This window comes from Petromyzon marinus, chromosome 42 (genome assembly GCF_048934315.1).
Source record: "Petromyzon marinus isolate PM22_M1 ecotype Great Lakes invasive population chromosome 42, UKy_Petmar_22M1.pri1.0, whole genome shotgun sequence".
Taxonomy (NCBI): domain Eukaryota; kingdom Metazoa; phylum Chordata; class Hyperoartia; order Petromyzontiformes; family Petromyzontidae; genus Petromyzon; species Petromyzon marinus.
This window is the reverse complement of record NC_133708.1, coordinates 3,622,494-3,644,163: the sequence shown is the minus strand read 5'-3', so window position 1 is coordinate 3,644,163 and position 21,670 is coordinate 3,622,494. Positions and strand designations below refer to the sequence as shown.

Sequence of the window (21,670 nt, the reverse complement as noted above, 5' to 3'; positions counted from 1 at the left end):
GTTTTTTTTGGGACAAAAATTTATTAATAAACATGTAAGTCGCAGCAGTAAAACCAAATGTCGATCATAAACAAAGCCATAAATATATAAAGAAATAATAAACATCCTCGAGGCGAGAATGTTAACAGCTATCTGCGAAGATCTCCAGATGAACAAGTGTTTGATGTGCCCTAAGAAAGGGTCACCCAGAGGCGAGCCCTCAGGAGGACAGACACGAGGACGCCAACGGGTTAAACCATTTTTCCCTTATTCGCCATTAAAACAATGGTTAAAATTAAAAAAATGCAATAACCGGAATAAACTAAAATTAGCGATCCTCACGCTCACTCCAATTAAGACCAGGCCACCAGATACATCAGTGAATCATTATCCAATTATTAATTCGATATCAAATGATTTTCACCTTTAATACTTTTACTGTTAAATCACAGGCTTGGGGACAGAAATACCGAGTCACGTCAAAGGTTATCGAGAAGGAATGAGGCGAAGGGGCAAACTTACGAAACGAGTTTAAACATTATCCCAAGCAACCCTGACCGCCTTTGTCTCTCCTGCAGCGCGGGAGAGCAAGAATATCACACCATAGCGAGAGAATGTATCATCAGTGCTGGCCATCTGCAGCGTATGCGCTGGGCTTAAGGAGAAACACACAAGCACCCACCCTGCTACACAGGCGGAAAGAATCCCTTAGAAGCTACACTGCTGCCATCCGCGAACAGAGTTTAATTAAAGAAATTTACTACACATGGTGTCACACAAACCTTAATGCTAACGTGATTTATCTTAAATTACAGTATATCTAGGTGTTACATAACCTTACAGAACCAAGGGATATGGATTCCAACAATCAAGAAACGGACCTCTTAAACTCAGGATAAGCATCTTTATTATAAAATAAATAACAACTCCATCGTAACAACGCGAACCTCGGTATAACCCGAGAGGTGCGTCGGGAGGACGGAGTTACAAATCACGAGCCTCGGTGAACATAAGACCAAATGGTATTTGAGAAACATTAAACCGAAAGCAGCCAGAGAGAGAGGTACTCCCGACCGCTTTTGTCTCTCCCGCAGAGCGCGAGAAAGGAATTTCACGCCAGAGCAAGGAGATTATTATCGCAAGGCCATCTGCACACACGCGCGGGCTTAATAATGGTCCCACCCCACCCCGCAACCACGAGCAGCAAAGCCAGGCAAGGAAGTTTTTAAATTAAAAGAAATCGCAATACATCTATATCAGGGGTCACCAAACTTTTTCACAGTGGGCCAGATAACTGAAAGAATGACGAGCGCGGGCCGCATAATCATTCTGTTCAATACTTGCAAGCCAGAACGAAAGCTCGTGGAAAAAAGACGAAAAACTAAGTTTAGCATTCCATGTTTATCATGGGTGAGTGGCGTGCAATGCACAAAAAACAAAGACAACCAACATATTTACTTACTAAAAAGTTATCAAAGAAGGCGACGTTAGCAAAAAGATAGTTACATCAGACCTAATGTGCACATATCCGTATCTCACAAACTAAGCAGCAAAAAAGGTTAGTGAGATTTGTGAAACTGACGTTTGGCTTTCAAGATATCATCAATGTTTGGTTTGGAATTGCTGCATCCAATCAAGATAATTTCTTTCAAATGTTCATCAGTCAATCTCGTTCGATGTGTTGACTTCACATACTTCATTTTTGAAAATGTTTGCTCACAGACATAAGTTGTTCCGAACACTAATGCCATACCAGCGGCAAATTTCTTCAGTTTCGGAAACTCAACATCAGGTAAGCAGCGGTAAAATTCAACAAGTTTTCCTTCTCTGTGCATCTCTTTCAACAAGTCATTTGCTTGCAAATCAATGAGCTCCAACTGTAGTTCAACTGGCACATCATCAAGGTTACAATCAAACGGATTCTGGAACAGAAGAATGTTACTCTCAATTCTGTCAAGATCTGAAAATCTCAACAAAAAATGCTTCAAGTCACGAATAATCTTTTTCGGAAAATCGAGGTTGACAACTTCAGCGATTGTAGCGCAAAACTCTTTGAAACAGTGAAAATTAGAGGAGTTTTCTCCTTCCAGTTGTGCTTCAAACAATGACAGCTTTCTCCGAAATCCTTTGATGATTCTGTAGAGATCACAGACGAGGTTATCCTTTCCCTGAAGTTTCAAGTTCAGTTCATTCATGTGGGATGTGATGGCGACTAAAAATGACAACTTTGACAGCCAGGTAGGATCTGGCAGCTGTGGATCAGCTCTATCTTTTTCAGTGAAAAAAACATCTATTTCGTTTCGGAGCTTGTAAAAATGAAACAGGACTTTACCGCAGCTGAGCCACCTCACTGCTGTGTGATAAGGCAAGTCACAGAAATCAGAATCCATTTCTTCAAGAAAAGCCTGGAACTGATGGTGATTGAGTGCATGTCCCTGAATGAAGTTCACAGCAGAAACGACTGGTTTCAGTACACAAGAAATATCTAAGTCTTTCCCACAGAGTGCTTGCTATGTATGATGCAATGTATGAACAGAGCGCCCGGAATTTTCAAATCTTCCAACTGAGTCCTGATCTGCCCCACCAGACCCTTCCTCACTCCAGCCATGTTTTTTCCTCCATCAACTGTAACACCTCGAAGCTGATTCCACTGAAGGTTATAGTCTTGCAAAGTTTTTTTCACTTCCATGAAAATGTCTTTTCCAGTTGTTGTTCCATGCATGCTGCAAACGGATGCCAACTCTTCCGTTATCTGAAAGTCCAAATTGACACCACGAATGAACACGAGAAGTTGTGACGTACTCGAGAGATCAGTAGATTCATCCAGCACCAGATAATACCACAACAAGTTCCTAGCTTTCTCGCGTATCTGTAGCACTATGTGCTCTCCAAGTTCTTCTGTTCTCCGCACAACTGAACTTGCCGAAAGGCTGATACTTCCAAACAAATCGGCTTTCTCAGGACACAAGTCATTTGCTGCTTCCACCATACACTCTTTGATGAAGTTTCTGCCATCTTATGCTCTATTTTGTAACTTGTACAAGTGACAGATTCATTTTCAGCAAACTTTCTCGTGAAGAGATGTCTTTGAGTTTCTAAACCACGTTTCATGGACTCATATTTCTCAGAGCGTAACTTTCCAGAAAACTTTGAATATGTTGATACATGTTTTGTTTCATAGTGACGCCGAAGATTGTACTCTTTCAAAACGGCAACACTTTTGCTGCATATTAAGCAACTAGCTTTCTGGTCCTTTGTTTCTATAAAGAAGTACTTTACTCCCCATTCTTCATTGAAAATGCGACACTCGGCGTCCACTTTTCTTTTCTTAGTAGCCATAATGACGGGTGAAGAAAACGGGATCTGAAAATGAAAAAGACATTGAATTGTTTCCTATTGAAACACAAGAAAAGCAGAAGATTCAGGGGTCGCTGGTGAAGCTACCGCTCACCAAAGGTACATATAAAGTTTATAGGTGTTGTATATGTGGGTGTGTGAAAATTGATGAAAAGTAATGAAAATGAAATGAAATTCGAAATTTGCATAATTAATCCAAAATTATGTTAATTCGTGTAATTATGCGTATAACTATGCTAATTAGAGAGGTAATCGTATTAATTTATACGAGTGGGTGTGGTTGTGTTAATGATAGCCTTTATGATAATCAGGCCCCGCCTCGTTGACGAGGTGGGGTTATCAATCAGGATAACGCAATCAATCGTGTGCAGTTATGCTAGTGTCAATTCGGCCTCGTTGTCTAACTTCGTATTATTGATCAGCATAATACAATGATTCTCGCTTTAACACTCTCCGAGTGTTCATATTTTAGGTCCCAAGTTCATATAATTCGCTTTAGTTTAATGAGTGTGGATTGGTGTGTTTATAGTTTAGGTTCCCGAGTTCATATCTCATCGCAGGATACAGGTCTTATGCAAAAATTTCAGGAAAGAATCACACGACCACTTCTGTATTAATCAATTTATTTTCTAATTAAACCTTAACTGTAATAAGTATGTGAACTCTCAATCTCGGAACTTCAACACGGTATCCACACGGCATCAAGACAGTATCATCAACGACTGTACGATTTCACTTTGATAACACATGGACCCCGCATGAAGCGATGGTTGTTAGTGAAAGAGAGAGTTATGTGAACATGCAAATGCTATACTAAACAAAAACCGTAACTTTATAATGAATGGTTATACTTGAATTGTTCCCGCAGTATCGCACTCGTTATTGATCATAGATCATATGCAACCCTTATCACGTTGTTAGTACACTGGGTCACGGAACAGGTGATTATTTTGTAGAGTACGCGAGTACGTGCGGCGATTACGAACGAAAGGTACTTTAAAGATTATACGACGATAAGAAAAACAATTAAAACAGTTATTATTCTCAAAGACACAAATCTCAACAGATACATTGGCAGATTATCTGACTACATAATGGCTTGGAGTAAGGGTATGCGATGGGGTGCTCCTTTCTCCTGAAGATCTTACCTGATACCAAGTTTTAATTAATTGTGGACCAGATCGCCTGATGATGATCTGGTGGGACACACCCTTCCCCACAAGAGCGTGGCTCTACGGGAGAAGGTGTCAAAAAGTCAATTCGTATTGATGGATCTGTTGAATATTTATGCGATTAAGAGTACAGCCCACTAAATAGTAAAGAGGACAACTATGGATATGCTTACAACGACGGGTGGTTGTCACTCGGTCTCGTTGTGACGCCTTCACAGCCACTGATGGTCGATAGACTTGAGTGTTGGCTTCTGGTTTAAGGATCCGTGTATGTTTGAGTGACATAAATTGTTTTGAATAGTCAGTGTTCGGAGTCGATCTTTGTGTCAAACAGACGCCTGCTTGTCGTGTGGTGAGGGGGCGGTGCGCGTCATACGTATCAGTCGATTCGGCGGTCACTGTGTTGAACGGATTCGGATGTCGTCGATACGCTGCTGCAGTTCAGGACGCGGTCGGTAGATGGCGCCACAGCTCGCTCGCAGCGTGCACGGTGGTTGAGTGTTGACCCGGGTGCGCACTCGGCTGGCGATGCACGGTGTGCACGCAACCTCGTCGCCAAACAGCGACCCTCACCACCCCGGCGGCAGCAGAGACCTCCGCATCGGCAGAGGCTGACCCACGCAGGGGCGAGTTGAGCTGTCAAGAGGGTCTTGCCCGCCTGCAGATGAGATGGGGAGCCGCTCCGATGAGTCGAGCCCCCGATGGCCAGCTCCGGTGAGCCGATCGAACTCAGCTGAGTTCCGATGAACTGCGGACGAGTCGAGCCGACCCGTTGGCCGCAGCTCGCTCCTGAGTCGACCCCCCCGGTCGAACTGACGTTTCAATGTTCAGGATCCTCTTTTTATGCCCAAAAATCCCTTCACTCGGACCCTGCCCACAAGGCGGGGTTTCTTCCGATTTTTGCTGTGTCAGGGTTTGTCCGTATGTATCTGCGTCCGTGTGTGTGTCAGTGTGTGTCAGTGTGTGTTCTTGTGTACATCACCCACGGTATATTCCGTTGTCACCCTCCTTCCATAAAGCCCACAAGTAAAACAATCAAATGTTATAAATTGTCTCGAAGGCGCCTCTCTGTCTGGGTGCACAACCTGGAGGGAGGGGCGATATTCCCTCCGACTTTCACCGACGCACAAAGAAACGGTTAAGGTTTTTAAAGTTAACATTTATCCCTCACAGTTTCACAGTTATGCTCTGTATGTAACCCAAGGTCTGGGTTAGCTTCCGTTGTGGTATTGTACTTAATGTCAAGGGAAGGTTTTTTTCCCCGAGCGTATACACACTCCTATCCCGCGCTGCGGGGATACAAAGATGGCCGGAATCTCCCTTTCTTTCCAACCTTGGGTTTAACACCGCCCAAGTCATTATGCAGTTTATGTTTTGTGTAAGCCTCGGTGAATGGTGCCAACACGAATGTTAAGTAGGAAATAATGCACTGTGAATTTTATTAAACCTGGTGTTTTCGCTGAAATGCGTTGACACTCTAAGGTCCCGCCCTTATTCTATTTTCAGTCTCTCTACACTCTTTGGCCCTCACTCTCTCTAGCGCGTGGTGGCCGCTGTTTTCGCTGACGCCGCCAATTCAAGGCCTCATTAATTTCCGTAACTCCGTGTAGGTGAGGGCGGGTTAGCCTTGGAGTCAGTTCTGGTTTTCGTCTGCCTCTCAGCACTTGGTCCGTGACCTCTGACCCCGGGATTTATCTAATTTGATGGCCTGTCTAGCCCTGGCTTCCTGTTGTTAGGTTGGTTGGTTGTTCCTGGCTTTTTGCCTATGTTTGCAGTTTGCTGTGCTTATTTTTTCTTTCCTCTCCAACCTTATATCCACTCTGCTCATTATTCGCTCATGTCTGGGTTAGAACATTCATGTTGACTTCGGAAAACCTGATTGTTATAGGCTTTGGGTCAAGTCGTATAGAAATTATTAAAATATGAAAATAGATTTAATATTAAACCAATAGACGGGTGATGGTTACATTTACGTAGCTGGTGGCAGGGTTCAATTGAAGTGGGTGTGAAGATCAATAACTTTAGCCTACCCTGTCGTTAAATTCCAACTTCCAGTTACTTTAATAGTAATGTAGAACCAATCAGCTTTTTGACTGAACTATATCTAGGCTAACACAAACTCCCAGTGACCCTGGCTTGGTGTGTTTACGTCAGCCCCTTTCAATCTGCTGTGCTCTGCTCTCTATCTGCTCTCTCTGACCCTGGGAGGGCTCTTAATGTCAAAATCGTGTTAGTAGGTCATGGTAAAAATAACCTCCACATGCCATGCGGAGGCCTGGTTTGGTGTTTTTATTCATTATTATAAAAAAAAACAATAGAAACATGTATCTATATGTATCGGAAAATTACCTATTAACATTAAGATGGAAAAGGGGCCTAGATACAACATAGGTACCTTTGGTAATAGAATATATCACATAATAAGGTTTACAAAATATAAAAATAGGGTGGGCCTAAATAAACAGCCTAGAGACCAGCTTGATTAACACCTTGACCGGGGAATTTTTCTGAGCTGGGGATAATATTTTCGTAATAACACGAGGCTTCGATGGCATTGTTATTCTATGTTTGTTACTTTATGACCTCTAATCACACTTGTAGTTCACTTACCTATCACTGTCAAACAAATAAATCCTTGTTACATACCTATAAAATGGATGACAGGCAAAAATAAGTAAATATTTCTGGAGCGTTGGACAGCCGGAAAATCTGGGGGCGGGAAAGATGCGTGTTTGTGTGCGTTGCCATGGAAACCATGGTAACGTCAGAGCGTAGGCGGAGCTACCACGAGCCGGGGAAGTACTTGGGATGGCGCGAAATAAGTAAACATTACGATTAACAAGAAAATCTAGATACAATAATTTTAAATTTAAAATAGTAAATTTAAGGCACATAGCAGTCAGGAGGTCTCTGCACGCGTGAAGATCTGGTATTCTAAACATAATATTTTTAAAATTTAAATTGTATCACAACGCCTCGTGTTCCATACGTTTTATCAACCAAATTCAAGTACCGTCGGCGGGCCTGATGGACTGACATCGCGGGCCGGATTCGGCCCGCGGGCCGTAGTTTGGTGACCCCTGATCTATATGATAAGACACAGGATGACGAAAATTAATAAAACTGAATAAGAGCCAAGAAAACGGGGTGGATCAAACTGGTTGAATATAAAATCGAAATTATATTTGAGCGATGTTAACTCAAGGTATAGAGAGATAGAAAGATCCCGGCCACCTTTGTCTCTCCCCGCAGCACGTGATAAAATATGCATACGCTCGAAAGAGCAGCTTCACTTGGAAATAAAATCAAATACCCCGAATCACAAACAGAATCATATATGCGAATGGTACGATACGCTGTCAGATGAGAAATGTTAAACTTTAAAAATTTTAACCATTTCTTTGTGCGTCGGAAACTTGTACAAAAAGGAGAGATGGAAACCCGCCCCTCCCTCCGGATGGATGGCGTAGACAGACAGACGCCTTCGAGATGAATTGAAGCCTCTGTTTCCCTTGATGGTTTATGGCTTGAGGAAGACCCGAACAGAACCGTGTCCTAAATGACACACACACAAACATACACACTGACACACGAACCCTCACCACCGACACGCAACCAGATCAAGGGTAGCTCCGCCTCGTGAGGAGGAGCCAAAAAGGAGAGATTTTGGCATAAAAATGAGCCGTTCCACCATTGAATTCAACTCATCAGCCGCGGGGCCAGCTCAACAGGAGAAGACTCATCTCTCCAGAAGACCAGCTCAACTCATCTCAGCAGAAGACCAGCCACCACCGACGCCAGAGATGCCTCTACAAACTCGCCAAATTGGCGAGTGTCGCCAATTGGCGACACGCTGCCCGCTGATGGCGGCCAGCGCGACCACGAGCGAATCGTGATACTGCATTCTACAACCGCGCCGACGATGGCGCACCAGCGTGCCAGCTGGTCGCAGACGTACTGCGAGTATCATCTACCTAGGGAGGGGGCGCCCACGACAAGCAACTCCACCAACAACCGTGCCGCTGCGAGCGGGCGAGCTCCTAGCGCCATCTACCCGACGGGTCATCGCAACTATAACAACGTATCAACCTGTCAACTCGTCAACCGACGTCAGCCGAGTCAGAACCAACTACTGAAAGGAGAATCAACTGATAAGTATGATACACTGCCCCCCACTACACGACAAACCAGACATCTGCTTGACGCAAAGAATCGATTCCGAACATTGGCCTACTCTTTCATCATTTATACCACTCAACACGCACACGGGTCATTAACAAAAGCCTACAACCTTAAGTCAGTAAACCATCTGTGACTGTGAGAGCATCGCAACGACCGAGTGAACAATCCGTCGTTTATAAGAGTGTTCGTAATTTTCCTCGTTAATATTGTGTCGGGGCTGTATTTCTAATCGCATAAGTTACCAACTGATCCTTCAATACGGGTTAATTCTTGGCCACTTCAACATGAGCGCCGCTCACGGTGGATGAATAGCGTGTTCAACCGGTTTCCCTGTCAGGGATCTGGCCACAATTAATTGAAAGATTGGTCCAAGATAAGAATCCCAAAGGAAAATATTGCGGCCATTGAATCGTGGATATGGTCACTTGGGATTATTTGAGTCGTTCGTTTTAATTGCATAATCTTGCTGGTATCCATGAATGAACATGACGAATCTATGAACGCATATTTGTGCCTTTAAGAATAATAATGGTTTGAGTGTCTTTTCATATGAACAGCGTTGCATAATAATCAATCGTCCTACTGTTAACAACGTGACAAGAATTTGCATTAAGGGTCGCGTATGATCAATGACCGTGTACCGTGTTGTGTAACAATTCAAGTATACGAATTTGCATATGATAGAGTAAGGTTTTGGTAGAATAGTTCTGCATGTTTTAATCTCTCTCTCAACAACTGATTAATTGTGTTACGCGTCGGAAATTTACCACAGGTGCCGTTATCGAAGTGAAACAACGCAATCGTGATGGTTACCGTGTTAATGCTGTGTTGAAATTCTGAGATTGAGAGTTCTCATATTATCCAAAAATGTAAGTTTAGCTAGAAAATAAAATTGATTAAAGCATAAGGATTGTGTGTGATTCTTTCCGTGATTCTGCATAAGAATTGTTCTGCGATTGAGATCTGAACTCTGGGGGACCTATCATAAGCACACTAACACACATAATACATTCAGTACGTGTTGAAGCGAGAATAATCGTATCCTTATTGATAATACTGAGTTAAACAACGGAGCCGAGTTGACTCTCTCGCATTCATGCTCACAACACCTACAGAACTGCATACGATTAATTGCGTTATTCCAATTAATAACATACCTTCGTCACCAAGGCTGGACCTAATGATCATAACGACCTGCATTATCATAACCACACCCACTCGCATAAATTAATACGATTAACTCTCGAATTAACATAATTTTGGATACATTATGCAAATTTCATTTAAATTTCATTATTTTCATCAAATTTTCATAACCTACATATACAACACCCCACATGTCTCTTTGCGGTCTTTATTCTATCACTCTCTTAAATTTCACACTTAACTTACAATTTAGCAATCTTTGAAATAGCATAATCAACAAGACATCCGTTAATTGTGTTTTAACCGACCGTCTGTATTGCTTTATATAGTTTCCAAATTTTGCTAAACCCTGTTTGATTTAGTGTGCTCCTCCGTCTCTCTCTGTATCCCCTGGTGTATCTGTGTTAATTCCCTCTTCTTAGGGTCTGTATATATATCTGCGGTTATGTGTGTCCTCTACCTGATGATGATTGCTTGTGTTGCAATCGAAACGTAGTATGCCATTATGTATTTTTTTTTCTACGTGATTTTACCGAAAAATCCAAAGAGTAATTCCTGCAGTCACGAAAGCGGCAATTCGAGTTTGAACCACCTCTACGGGGAGGTATGAAGTCTGTGTCTTTGTGTTGTCTCTGCTGGTGTGTCTGCCTTTGTGTCTTGAATTGGGTTTATGTCGCTGTGCTGTCTCTGCCTGTGTGTGTGCCTTGGTGTCTCCGAGTGTGCACTGCGACGTCCTCCCTGTGTGCTTGACAACTTATATCATGCTAATTTGTGTCCCATTGTCTCTGAGTCCCAGCCCCACCGTCTATCTATTTAAGACCTCGGCATAGAGATGCTGCTTCACTTCTTCACTGTGTGCATGTCTCCTCCCATATGTCTCTTTGCGGTCTGTATTCTATCACTCTCTTAAATTTCACACTTAACTTACAATTTAGCAATCTTTAAAATAGCGTAATCAACAAGTCTATGCGTTAATTGTGTTTTAACCGACCGTCTGTGTTGCTTTATATAGTTTCCAAATTTTGCTAAACCCTGTTTGATTTAGTGTGCTCCTCCGTCTCTCTCTGTATCCCCTGGTGTATCTGTGTTAATTTCTTCTCCTTAGGGTCTGTATATATATCTGCGGTTATGTGTTTCCTCTACCTGATGATGATTGCTTGTGTTGCAATCGAAACGTCGTATGCCATTATGTAATTTTTTTTCTACGTGACTTTACCGAAAAAAACAAAGAGTAATTACGCGTTTAGATTATATTATTTGGCTGCTATCCATTTCCGCGTGATAAGCCACTTCGCTGAGCTGTATTTTGTGGCCGGGTCGCTTTTGAAAAAAGAGCAAGAGCCTTACTTGGTAAAAAATATATGTTTTAAGGTTTAGTTTTTAAATAGTTACACTCCCCCACACCACTACATGAATGCATGACATTTGCGTGACGTCAGCATGCACAAAACCAGCTCAACGCTGTGGGATGCCGGTGATGTCAATGCGCAGATGTGAGCGGTGGCATCACCACTGCCCGCGTGCCAGTCAGCCAGGAAAATTTTATATGTGTAGTGACATTGAATGAGTCACTGTAGCACGTGCTGCTGGGAGATTGGTAGACAATGGAATTAGGGGTAACACCCCGTTCTACCAGTTGCACCTGTGGGCAAGGCACGTAACCCTCTGGGGGATCCAGAGGGGTGCGGAGCCTGGCCACGCTGGATAGGATAAAAGGCGAGCTCTGACTCACAGTCGGAGCTGCTGCAATCTGGAATGGAACTGGTCTTGCCGTCATCATCCTGATCTTCGCCCTCTTCAAGCTGTGGGTCTGGCAGCATGTTGGCTGTCCCAACCCAGTATGTGGTTATCCCCTAAGGCTGTGAAGGCCGGAATAAGAGCGAGTACCTCCAACTAGTGCAGTGGTTCTTAACCTTGTTGGAGGTACCGAACCCCACCAGTTTCATATGCGCATTCACCGAACCCCTCTTTAGTGAAAAATAAAATGTGATTTTTTTTCAATTTCAAGACATAGATATGTTTTTTTACTGGTACACAAAATGAGCCGTGCATGAACATTACCTTGTTCAAAGAATAAAACCAACACAATGCATAAACTCATAACAAATTACATACCTGAAAATCAATGTGACTTCTGCTGTTGCCTTTGAGAGATCAGTTCAGATATGCGTGGCTTCACCTTGGCAAGTGCCACTCTCATGTCATTTTCACAGCAAAGTCTGTTCCTTTTCTTCGTTTTTATGTCCAGCATCCTCGAAAAGGATTGCTCACAAAGATATGTTGTAACAAATGGTATAAAAAAATCCAGGGCTTTCTTAGCAATAACTGGATACTTGTTCATTTGTCGACACCAAAACGTTGAGAGCGTTGTTGTTCTGAAGAGTTGCTGTTGAACCTGGCTCTGCTGAATTTCAATGATTTCGTCGAGGAATTCATCATTAACATCTGCTGTTTCAACAGCAAACGTGAACGGCTGTCTCACCCATGCTGGATATGACTCTCTTGTAGGGAAATATCCGTCGAGAGACTTTGCAAGCTCATCTAAGTGCGTGGCAATTGTTTGCTTCAGTTCCGTGGATACAGAAATATCTCCGATTCCAGACACATCTTCGATCTTACTTGCACAGTCGTCCAGAAGCGGGAAGTTTGCGAAGTTATTGTTCTCTGTTCGTCGTTTCCATAACGGTAGCTTTTTTTGAAAATCCTTCAGGTGTTCTTCCGCTTCCATGATATTGACTCCACCACCCTGCATCTGCTGATTGAGATGATTGAGAGCTGCGAATATATCAGCCATGTACGCTAAAATTAGAATGAACTCAGGATTTTTGAAGCAATCTGCATGGCAGTGTTGGTGCTCTTGCAAAAACAGGGCTAATTCCACACGCATGGCAAAAACACGATTCAGCACCTGTCCCCGGGATAACCACCGAATATTAGAATGGAGCAGAAGTACCTCAAATTCAGAGCCCATTTCTTTACACAGCTCACTGAAGATGCGGTGCCTCAGAGCACTTTTTCGCACATAGTTCACACATTCCACCACAGTTTTTAATACTTCTGTCATTTTTGGAGGTAAGGTTTTTGTTGCCAACGCATGCCTGTGCAGAATACAATGCGTCACAATGATGTGTGGTGCATCGGCCTTTACTAGCGCACCAAAACCAGACTTTCTTCCCAGCATGACTGGAGCTCCGTCCGTACAAACTGCAGAAACCATATCCCATGAAAGATTGATGTCTCTGAAGAAGTCATCCACAAGCTTCTTCACATCGGCTGCCTTCGTTGTTGTTGTAAGAGGCTTACAAAATAAAAACTCTTCTTTTATCATGTCGTCTTTCACATAGCGTACAAAAACAGCAAGCTGGCTTAGATCAGAAACGTCTGTGGTTTCGTCGAGTTGAAGGCTGAATTTTGCCGGGCTTGAAATCAGATCCGCGACTACTTGAGCCAAGATGTCTTTACTCATGTCTTCTATTCTGTCACTGACGGTGTCATTTGAAAGGGGAATTTGGGATAATTTACCTTCGGCCGCTGTTCCGAGTATCAGATTCGCCATCTTTAATGCAGCTGGTTTCACAAGTGTTTCACCAATGGTGTGTGGCTTGCCCTGCTTTGCGATCAGGTAAGCAACTTCGTACGATGCTGTCAGGATCGGTTTGTTAACAGGTACAAATCCAAGAGCAGGCAGAGTGGCCCTTTCATCGAATCTGGCTCTCTTCACCCTGAATTCAGCAAGTGTTGTGTTCTTGTATTCCCCGTCTCCATGCAGCTTCAAGAAGTGTTCCTTTAGTTTTGCCGGTGCAAGACTAGAGTTGCTCAACTTGGCGTTGCAAATCATGCAGATAGGACACTCACTCCCATCACGTTCCGTGATACATGAGAATCCATGTTGTACATATTCGTCCGACCACTTTCTTCTTTTGCCCGACATAGTTAGTATGGATAAAATATTAAAGAAATCACACGACGTACGACAACAACAGTCACACGTTGACTACTGAGTATGCACTAAATTCCCCGCAGCGCTGATTGGCCAAGCAGTGTAGCATGATCATCTGCAGCCAGTGATGGCCAAGCGGGCCGTGTGTGTCATCACAAATTTACACAATAATTCAAGTGTGTCCCGACCTCCGTGGCGGGGGCTCTGCAGAACCCCTGAGATCGACTCACCGAACCCCTGGGGTTCGATCGAACCCAGGTTAAGAACCACTGAACTAGTGTCTGTGAATTAGTATAGTACATATATATGTACATATGTATGTAGAGTACTAAAATACGGCAGATCTTGCTTAGCGCTCAAGAAGCGTTCCTGGAGAAGTGAGCGCTAAGCAAATCAGCATTAAAAAGGGGTCATTATACCATTGTGTATATGGGGATGCATTCCGACGTTATTTCTTTCGTATGAGCAATATATGAGGGCTTCATTAGGGTATCGGAAATGGTGCGAACAACAATAATACAGATAGCAAACAGTATTTTCACGATTTGTTTTACTACAATAACGTCCGTATCACGTTATAATAAGAACACAACACGTCGCCCGTCTTGACGCGCAAACTCCAGCAAATTGCGCACTTTTGTTGGCGGTCGGCGTTCGAAGCGGTGGACTGCGACCCTCAAAGAAATGGTGCCTGCTCTACCCGTGGTCACCCCCTCCGCCAACCTCCCCTCCCCCCTTCCCCGTGCTCCGTGGATCAAACAAATCACTCGATATGCCGGTGCACGGTAGCCAAGAACAATCTATGTGAACGCTTTCACAAGAGGTTACGCGCCTGGCGCAATTGTCCTTGGCCGACTACGCCTCGTGACTGATTTAAATGTTACCTCAAGCGTCCCAAACAAACACTCAATTAAATTTTGATTTAAAGCTTTCGTGACTGCAGTAATTCATATTCTTAGTTTTTTCGGTAAAGTCACGTTGAAGAGAAATAACAAAATATATATATATTTTTATTGTTTTATATATATATTTTGCTATTTTGTTGTTTCTCTTCAACGTGACTTTACCGAAAAAACTAAGAATATAAACACTCAATTCTCAGAAAGGTCGCAGGCATTTAAAGGTCACAAGAACATTGCTCTGATGCTATGTGCAACCCCACCCCTACCCCCGAACTCCCCTTGGGGTCCCACCACTTTTACCATTTTCTCTGTTAGCTTGCACAACTGTTTGGTGCCCCAGATGCGTTGTGGTGCCGTGGCCCCTGCCGCGGCTACCGTCGCTGCTGCTGTCGTCTTCACAGTCCGGTATAACCAGGGTCATACTTAAATGCAAAGGTCCGGGAGACGAGCAGAGGTGTGCTATGTGTGTGGCTGGGATGGGTCATCTTAGCCCTCTGGTGCCCGCAGCGAGCTTCAGAGGGGGGTTGGGGGGCCAGCGTTAAGCGCCGGCGACCCCTCGGCAGGCGGGCCTATTGAAGGGCGCCTGCTCTTCCACCCGGGGAGCGAAGGAAAAAGGAGGCGGCAGCGATTGGCCGACGAAGGGCGTGGCACTTCATTCAGCACTTGGGGAGGCAAGGAAGTCGTGCCAGAGATGACCATCGTGACCCGAAGGGATTCGGATTTTGCCAACGTTCCCCCCCCCCCCCCCGTGCTCAACAACATTTGGGAGGTAGGGTTGCCACTTCTGAGGAACTAAAACAGTGACGCATCGCGTCTCCCTGAACACTTGATGCTCGCCCCCTATCGCGCAGGGTCGCCATGTCTGTGGATGCGTCTCTGAGTGCCGGTCTGGGCGGCTCCTCGTCCTGGGTTTCTTCGTGCTTGCTGCTGCTGATCTTCATGGTCTGGTTCGCCCAACGTCTGCTGGGAGGCGACTCCAAAAGATTCCCCCCAGGTCCCCGGCCATGGCCCCTGTTGGGAAATCTGATGCAAGTCAACCTGCATGCCCCGTACGAGACCCTCACAAAGGTGAGCACTGTGATACGGTTACCCAGGGTGCAATGTGTCCACAACCTTGATAATTGTAGTTATACAGGCCTGCGTCTCGCTTAAAGAGCGTTCTTTCGGCGAGAATCCGCTGCAACGAGCATTGCAATATAGACCAATTTTGTTCGCAAAACGAGCAAATGCTCGTGTAGCGAGCGGAGGACCGGTCGATCGAATGCGTTCCGTGGGAGAAGGGGGCCCACTGCAGCCTGCAGCTGTTTGTTTACCAGCTGTGCTGTGTGCATGCGTGATTCGCTGTGTGATGGAGAGGGGGCCTCGTGGTGTTTCTGTAATGGGTGGGTGGGGGAGCGTTGAGTGGGGGGACGCTAATTCATTGCAGATGCTGAGGACAGGCACCTGCAATCACTGTGGTCTTCATGTGTGGTGAGTGTTACTTTTGATGATTTATTACTTTATTTGAACATGATTTGTATTTCTCATGTTTAAAAAAAAAGTTGCTCAAGAGTGGAAAATGTTGGGGTTGAAACGTAACTTATTTTTTTAACATGGGAGTCAATGGGAAAACGATGATCGCTTAACAAGTGTTCGCTTAAATTTTGATTTAAATTTGTATTTAAAGTGTTCGCTTAACAAGCATTTTTTGTGAATGTATCTCGTTCATTAGGTGAGACTAAACAAATGAGTGTATGCAAACAGTATATATTTTATATTCGTTGGGTCTTTCGGTAAAGTCATGCAGATAGCAAAAAAAATAACAATAAAATAATAAAAATGAAAATTAAGATAATAAATATATTTATATTATTTTCATAATTTTATTGTTATTTTTTTCTATCTATGTGACTTTACCGAAAGACCCAAAGAATATGAGTTCTTGCAGTCACGAAAGCTTTAAGTCAATATATATTTTAGTTTTTGAAGGGTTTTGTAAAAACAACGACATAATAACCACATAAATCAATAACGGAAAGCTCACCAAACATTCAATTCCAAGGAAGTCTTTTGAAACGTGAAATTCTTAGAAGATTTAAAAAAAATCCACTGAAATCGATTTATTTGTTAAATCGTTAACATATGACAGAGAAACCTGGTACAAATTAGAACAGAATAGGAATGACAAGAAATTCGACCAAAACTACCACGTGACTACACCCAAATCAAAAATGGATCTTTGTGCTGCATATGAAATCCTAACCACACATGCTTGTGGTAAATCCATGCAAACAAATATGATCTGATGTGTGTATTGTCCTTGAAATTGATTGGACTACACCAGGCAGAGCCTCCTGTATGGCCTTGTCTCACGGTTGTTCGACCTAAGAAAACTTACTCAACTAATTTTAATTTTACCAGGTAAGGCCCAACTGAACTGTGTAGCTCTTTCTCAGAAGCAAACTGATCACAAATGATAGCTCAACGAAGTGGCTTATTGCATGGAAATTTATAGCAGCCAAAAACTCTAAACGGGTGATGTTGATTCCACATGTGGAGGGGAAAACCGGAGGACCCGGATAAAAATCGACATGGCCATGGTGAGAAAGCGAGACACGCAAACTCCAAATATACAGCAGGCGTCAGGGTCGGGATCGAACCCACGACCTGTACACCGGGCGAGGTCGCTAACATCTTGCCACCGTGGCATTAATGCTGGAAGGCCGGCCGATCGACGATCAACCGGTTACACTTAACACTTATTCCGATGTCCGATGGCGTGCATGGCACAGCTGGCTGAGACGTACGGGCCGGTGTACAGCGTGAGCCTCGGCCCACGCCGCAGCGTCGTCCTGGCAGGATACAAAGCCGTGCGGGAGGCTCTCGTGTTGCATGCAGACGACTTCTCGGACCGTCCCATCGTGCCCCTGCACAGGGACTTGTCCTCCTACAAAGGTTAGGACGTGTAAAGTGCACCACCACCAAAGACAAAGATCCCCCGTGTCGCGGTCGGCTTCGTCGAGCCCCCGTTCCTTTAGAGCAGCGTGGTTCTTAACCTTTACTGCAGCCTGCACCCCATTTGGTTCTCAATCAGGGGCGGAGCCACGGGGGGGCTGGGGGGGGGGCTCAGCCTCCCCTGAAATTTTGGGAAAGTCGGTAATCGGGATAACTGGATATCCGGCTGCTGCAAAATGCTGGCTGCCACCTTGTGCTGCCCTGCAGGCTGCTTGAGCGGCAGCCTTTCGAACTTATCGAACTTATTAGCCACATCAGCGGCTCCGACCTATTAATCAACTCCGCGTTCAAATCCAATAAAATTTGTTTTATACATTTGTGGTGCCCATTGGAAAACATACACTCTATCTTAGAATATTGAAATTCAAAATCCTGGCTCCGCCCCTGTTCTCAATCGTAAAAAAATTATGTTAATAAATACAAGGTGGTTCAATAAAATGTTAACACTTCAGAGAATTTACAACAATAGCACAAGAAATGTGCCTCCGGGCTCTGGAGGCCACCTGGAGAAGATTCCAGGCATTTGTTGACAACGATGGCAAACAAGTGGAGACTCTTTGACTTTTTGAAGCTATTAAGATACATTTGTTATCATGTTACAGTATATTATTATCCATTCTTTTTCCAATAAAAACGATAGTCTCATATAAGAGTTAAAACATTTTTGAAGCACCCTGCCCACGTCTCGCACCCCCAGAAAGGGCATCTCGCATCCCCAGGGGGTGCAGTGTGCACCCCAGGTTAAGAACCACCGGCCTTGACTGTGTTTGTCTCTCTGCGCATCGTCCGTACCTCCTCCCATCGCAGGGCTGGTGTTTGCGCAGAGCGAGCAGGCGCGCATTCGGAGACGCTTCTCGCTGTCCGTGCTCCGGACGCTGGGCATGGGCAAGAGGAGCGTGGAGGCAGTGGTCGCAGAGGAGGCCGAAGCCCTCCTGCAGCGCTTCAAGGACATGGACGGTTGTGCTGGGGGGACTCGGGGGGGGGGGGGGAAACATTCGGCGGCTGGTGTGGGGGGATGGGGCTGACCAGAGACTTAGCACTCCACCCCCTCCCCCCCCCGTGAAACCCATTCAACGAGCCGAACATTCACACGCGGCCTCTTTTTTTTCTTCCTCAAAGTATTGTATTAACAACACGTGGCCCCTTTAAGATAGAGCCTCTCGAAAGCGGACTCGGCGAGAGGGAGCACAGAGCGCGTGGCAGTCTGACGCGATTGGCTGACCCCTTGACCGTTGTCTTTTTTAATTTTGCAAAGGTAAGGGCTCCCACTGAGCTACGTATCTTCTTTTTAAGAAGCGACCTGGCCACAAATGATAGCTCAACGAAGTGGCCGATCGTGTGGAAATTTACAGCAGCCAAATACTCTTAAAAGCACGTTGATTCTAAATGTGGAGGGAAAAACCGGAGGGACCCGGAGAAAAAACCTCTCAACCACGGGGAGAGAGACACACAAACTCCCAATATACATGAGTCAGGGTCTGGATCGAACCCACAACCTACTGTATACCAGGCAAGGTAGTTAACATCTCGCCACCGTGGTGCCTTAACATGAATATCGTAAGGTGGTAAACAGCCACGGCACAAAATAAAAAAGAGCCCCTGAATGTCTTAAAGCAGTGATTCTCGACCTTTATTTGGCTACTGTGGCGCCCCCTTGTTGAATTTCCTTTCAACCGAGTACCCCACCCTCCCGATTCTTTGACCCAACATGGTTCTGAGAAATAAATGTATGAATAATGAACATCAATATTTTAAACTAGATTTGGTGCTTTCGTGACTGCAGGAATTAATCTTTGTTTTTTTTCGGTAAAGTCACGTAGAAATAAGAAAAAATAAAATTACATAATATACGACATTTCGATTGCAACACAAGCAATCATCAGGTAGAGGAAACACATAACCGCAGATATATATACAGACCTTAAGTAGAGGGAATTAACACAAATATACCAGGGGATACAGAGAGACAGAGCATCACACTAAATCAAACAGGGTTTAGAAAAATTTGGAAACTATGTAAAGCAACACAGACGGTCGGTTAAAACACAATCAACGCATGGTCTGGTTGAATACACTATTTCAAAGATTGCTAAATTGTAAGTTGAGTGTGAAATTTAAGATAGTGATAGAATACATACCGTAGAGAGACCTATGGGGGGAGACACGCACACAATTAAGAGGTGAAGCAGCTCTGTACCGAGGCCTTAAATAGCCAGAGATGGAGGGACTGGGTTTCAGAGACAATTGAACACAAATTAGCATGATACAAGTTCTCAGGCACACAGAGAGGGCGCCGCAGCACACACTTAGAGACACCCAGGCACACAACTATAGGCAGAGACAGCACAGTGACATAAACCCAATTCAAGACACAAAGGCAGATACACCAGCAGAGACAACACAAAGACACAGATTTCATACCTCCCCGAAGAGGTGGTTCAAACTCGATTTGGTGCTTTCGTGACTGCAGGAATTAATCTTTGTTTTTTTCGGTAAAGTCACATAGTTTCCAAATTTTGCTAAACCCTGTTTGATTTAGTGTGATGCTCCGTCTCTCTGTATCCCCTGGTATATCTGTGTTAATTCCCTCTACTTAAGGTCTGTATATATCTGCGGTTATGTGTTTCCTCTACCGAAAAAACCAAAGATCAATATTTTAGCCAAATGCCCATTTTGTGAGATATCCTAGTTAGCGAATAACGGCAAGCAAATAATTTTTTTTTAATGGATGCTCTGCTTGCATAAAATAATTTGTTCGTGCTCGCTGGTTACTTTTTCAAACCAACGTTGTTTACGATCAACGAGTTTCGAAAGGTCTTTCACGTCGTTCTAGGTTACCACGAGGATTTTCATTTTATTGTAGTTATATTATACTTGCAGATTCATACATGACTATTTACCAATAACTCTCATGTACGATATAATTTCACGCATTTATGAACCACCTCGCATACCCCCTGGGACATTGCCATGTTACCCCCAGGGGTCCACGTACCTCCAGTTGAGAACTGCTGTCTTAAAGATTGGCCCAGCAGAAGCCGGTTACCCTAATTTGAACTATGGGTATAACAACCGTCACAATACCAGGTGCGGTCCGTTTCACTCGCAGCGAATATAAATACGCAACGACGCCATTTGCAAGAGGAGAGGCCATTGTTGCCGGCGTCGGTGTCCAAATTGGCCAAAATTAGAAAAAATGTTGCGACAATACTGGCAGACTAGCGTGCTAGATCATGGGTTAGCCAGGGAACTAAACGACGCACTTTGAAACCCCCTCCTGACGTTGGTTTCATGCACAAGGGAAGCCATTCGAGACGATGATCCACATCAACTTGGCGACGGGGAACGTGATCTGCTCCATCACGCTGGGCAAGCGGTTCGACATCAGCGACACGCAGATCATCCACCTGCTCGAGTTGCTCAACAGCAATGTGCAGACGATGGGCAACGCTTGGGCGCAGGTGAGCTTGCTGCGTGCCCAGCCCGCCCGCAGAAATGTTCTTTACGGGGGCCTAACATACATTTTGCCGTGGCTGAAAGGATTTATTTTCCACGTGCCAGTAAGTGCCCCCGGGTTTACGTCGGGGATACCGCTCCTGAAATGGTGCGGCGGCAGATATCAAAATGACGTGAATCGAGGCGATGTACACGGTAGGTGGAGGTGGTGGTGAGATGTTAACCTCGCCTGGTATGCAGGAGGCCATGGGTTCGATCCCGATTCTGACGCATGCTGTGTATTTGGAGTTTGCATGTCTCTCTCTCCCCGTGTTCATGTGGCAGGGGGTGCCTTGACCCCCCCCCCCCCCCGATGCCAAAAGCTACGAGTAGGGGCCCCTTTAATAGCCACCTCGAGATATGTGTTCAACGGTTTAGTATTGGAAGTAATAGCTTTTTTACCGTAAAGAAACGTAACAGAATTTGCTTTGAATGACAGTAACTTGAATAAAATAACTTTGGACATATAACTCCATTTCTAAGATATGTATTTCATTAGATAC

At 44.4% G+C, this 21,670-nt stretch overlaps 1 protein-coding gene across 4 annotated transcripts in view; it reads left to right on the top strand.

Annotated features, from left to right (window-relative positions):
* Positions 1 to 21,670, top strand: part of LOC116951219 (cytochrome P450 2F3-like) — a 53,403-nt gene that overhangs the window by 18,740 nt on the left and 12,993 nt on the right. For 2 of the 4 annotated variants that reach the window (XM_076073431.1, XM_076073429.1), the window contains 4 exons: positions 15,530 to 15,746; positions 17,450 to 17,612; positions 18,480 to 18,629; positions 20,973 to 21,133. In XM_076073431.1, coding sequence (XP_075929546.1) covers positions 15,537 to 15,746; positions 17,450 to 17,612; positions 18,480 to 18,629; positions 20,973 to 21,133 — 684 coding nt within the window. In that variant the 5' untranslated portion in view covers positions 15,530 to 15,536. Of the gene's footprint in view, positions 1 to 11,597; positions 11,675 to 15,003; positions 15,084 to 15,529; positions 15,747 to 17,449; positions 17,613 to 18,479; positions 18,630 to 20,972; positions 21,134 to 21,670 lie in introns of those variants that run through there. The other 2 variants (XM_076073430.1, XM_032969704.2) reach the window with 2 other exon arrangements.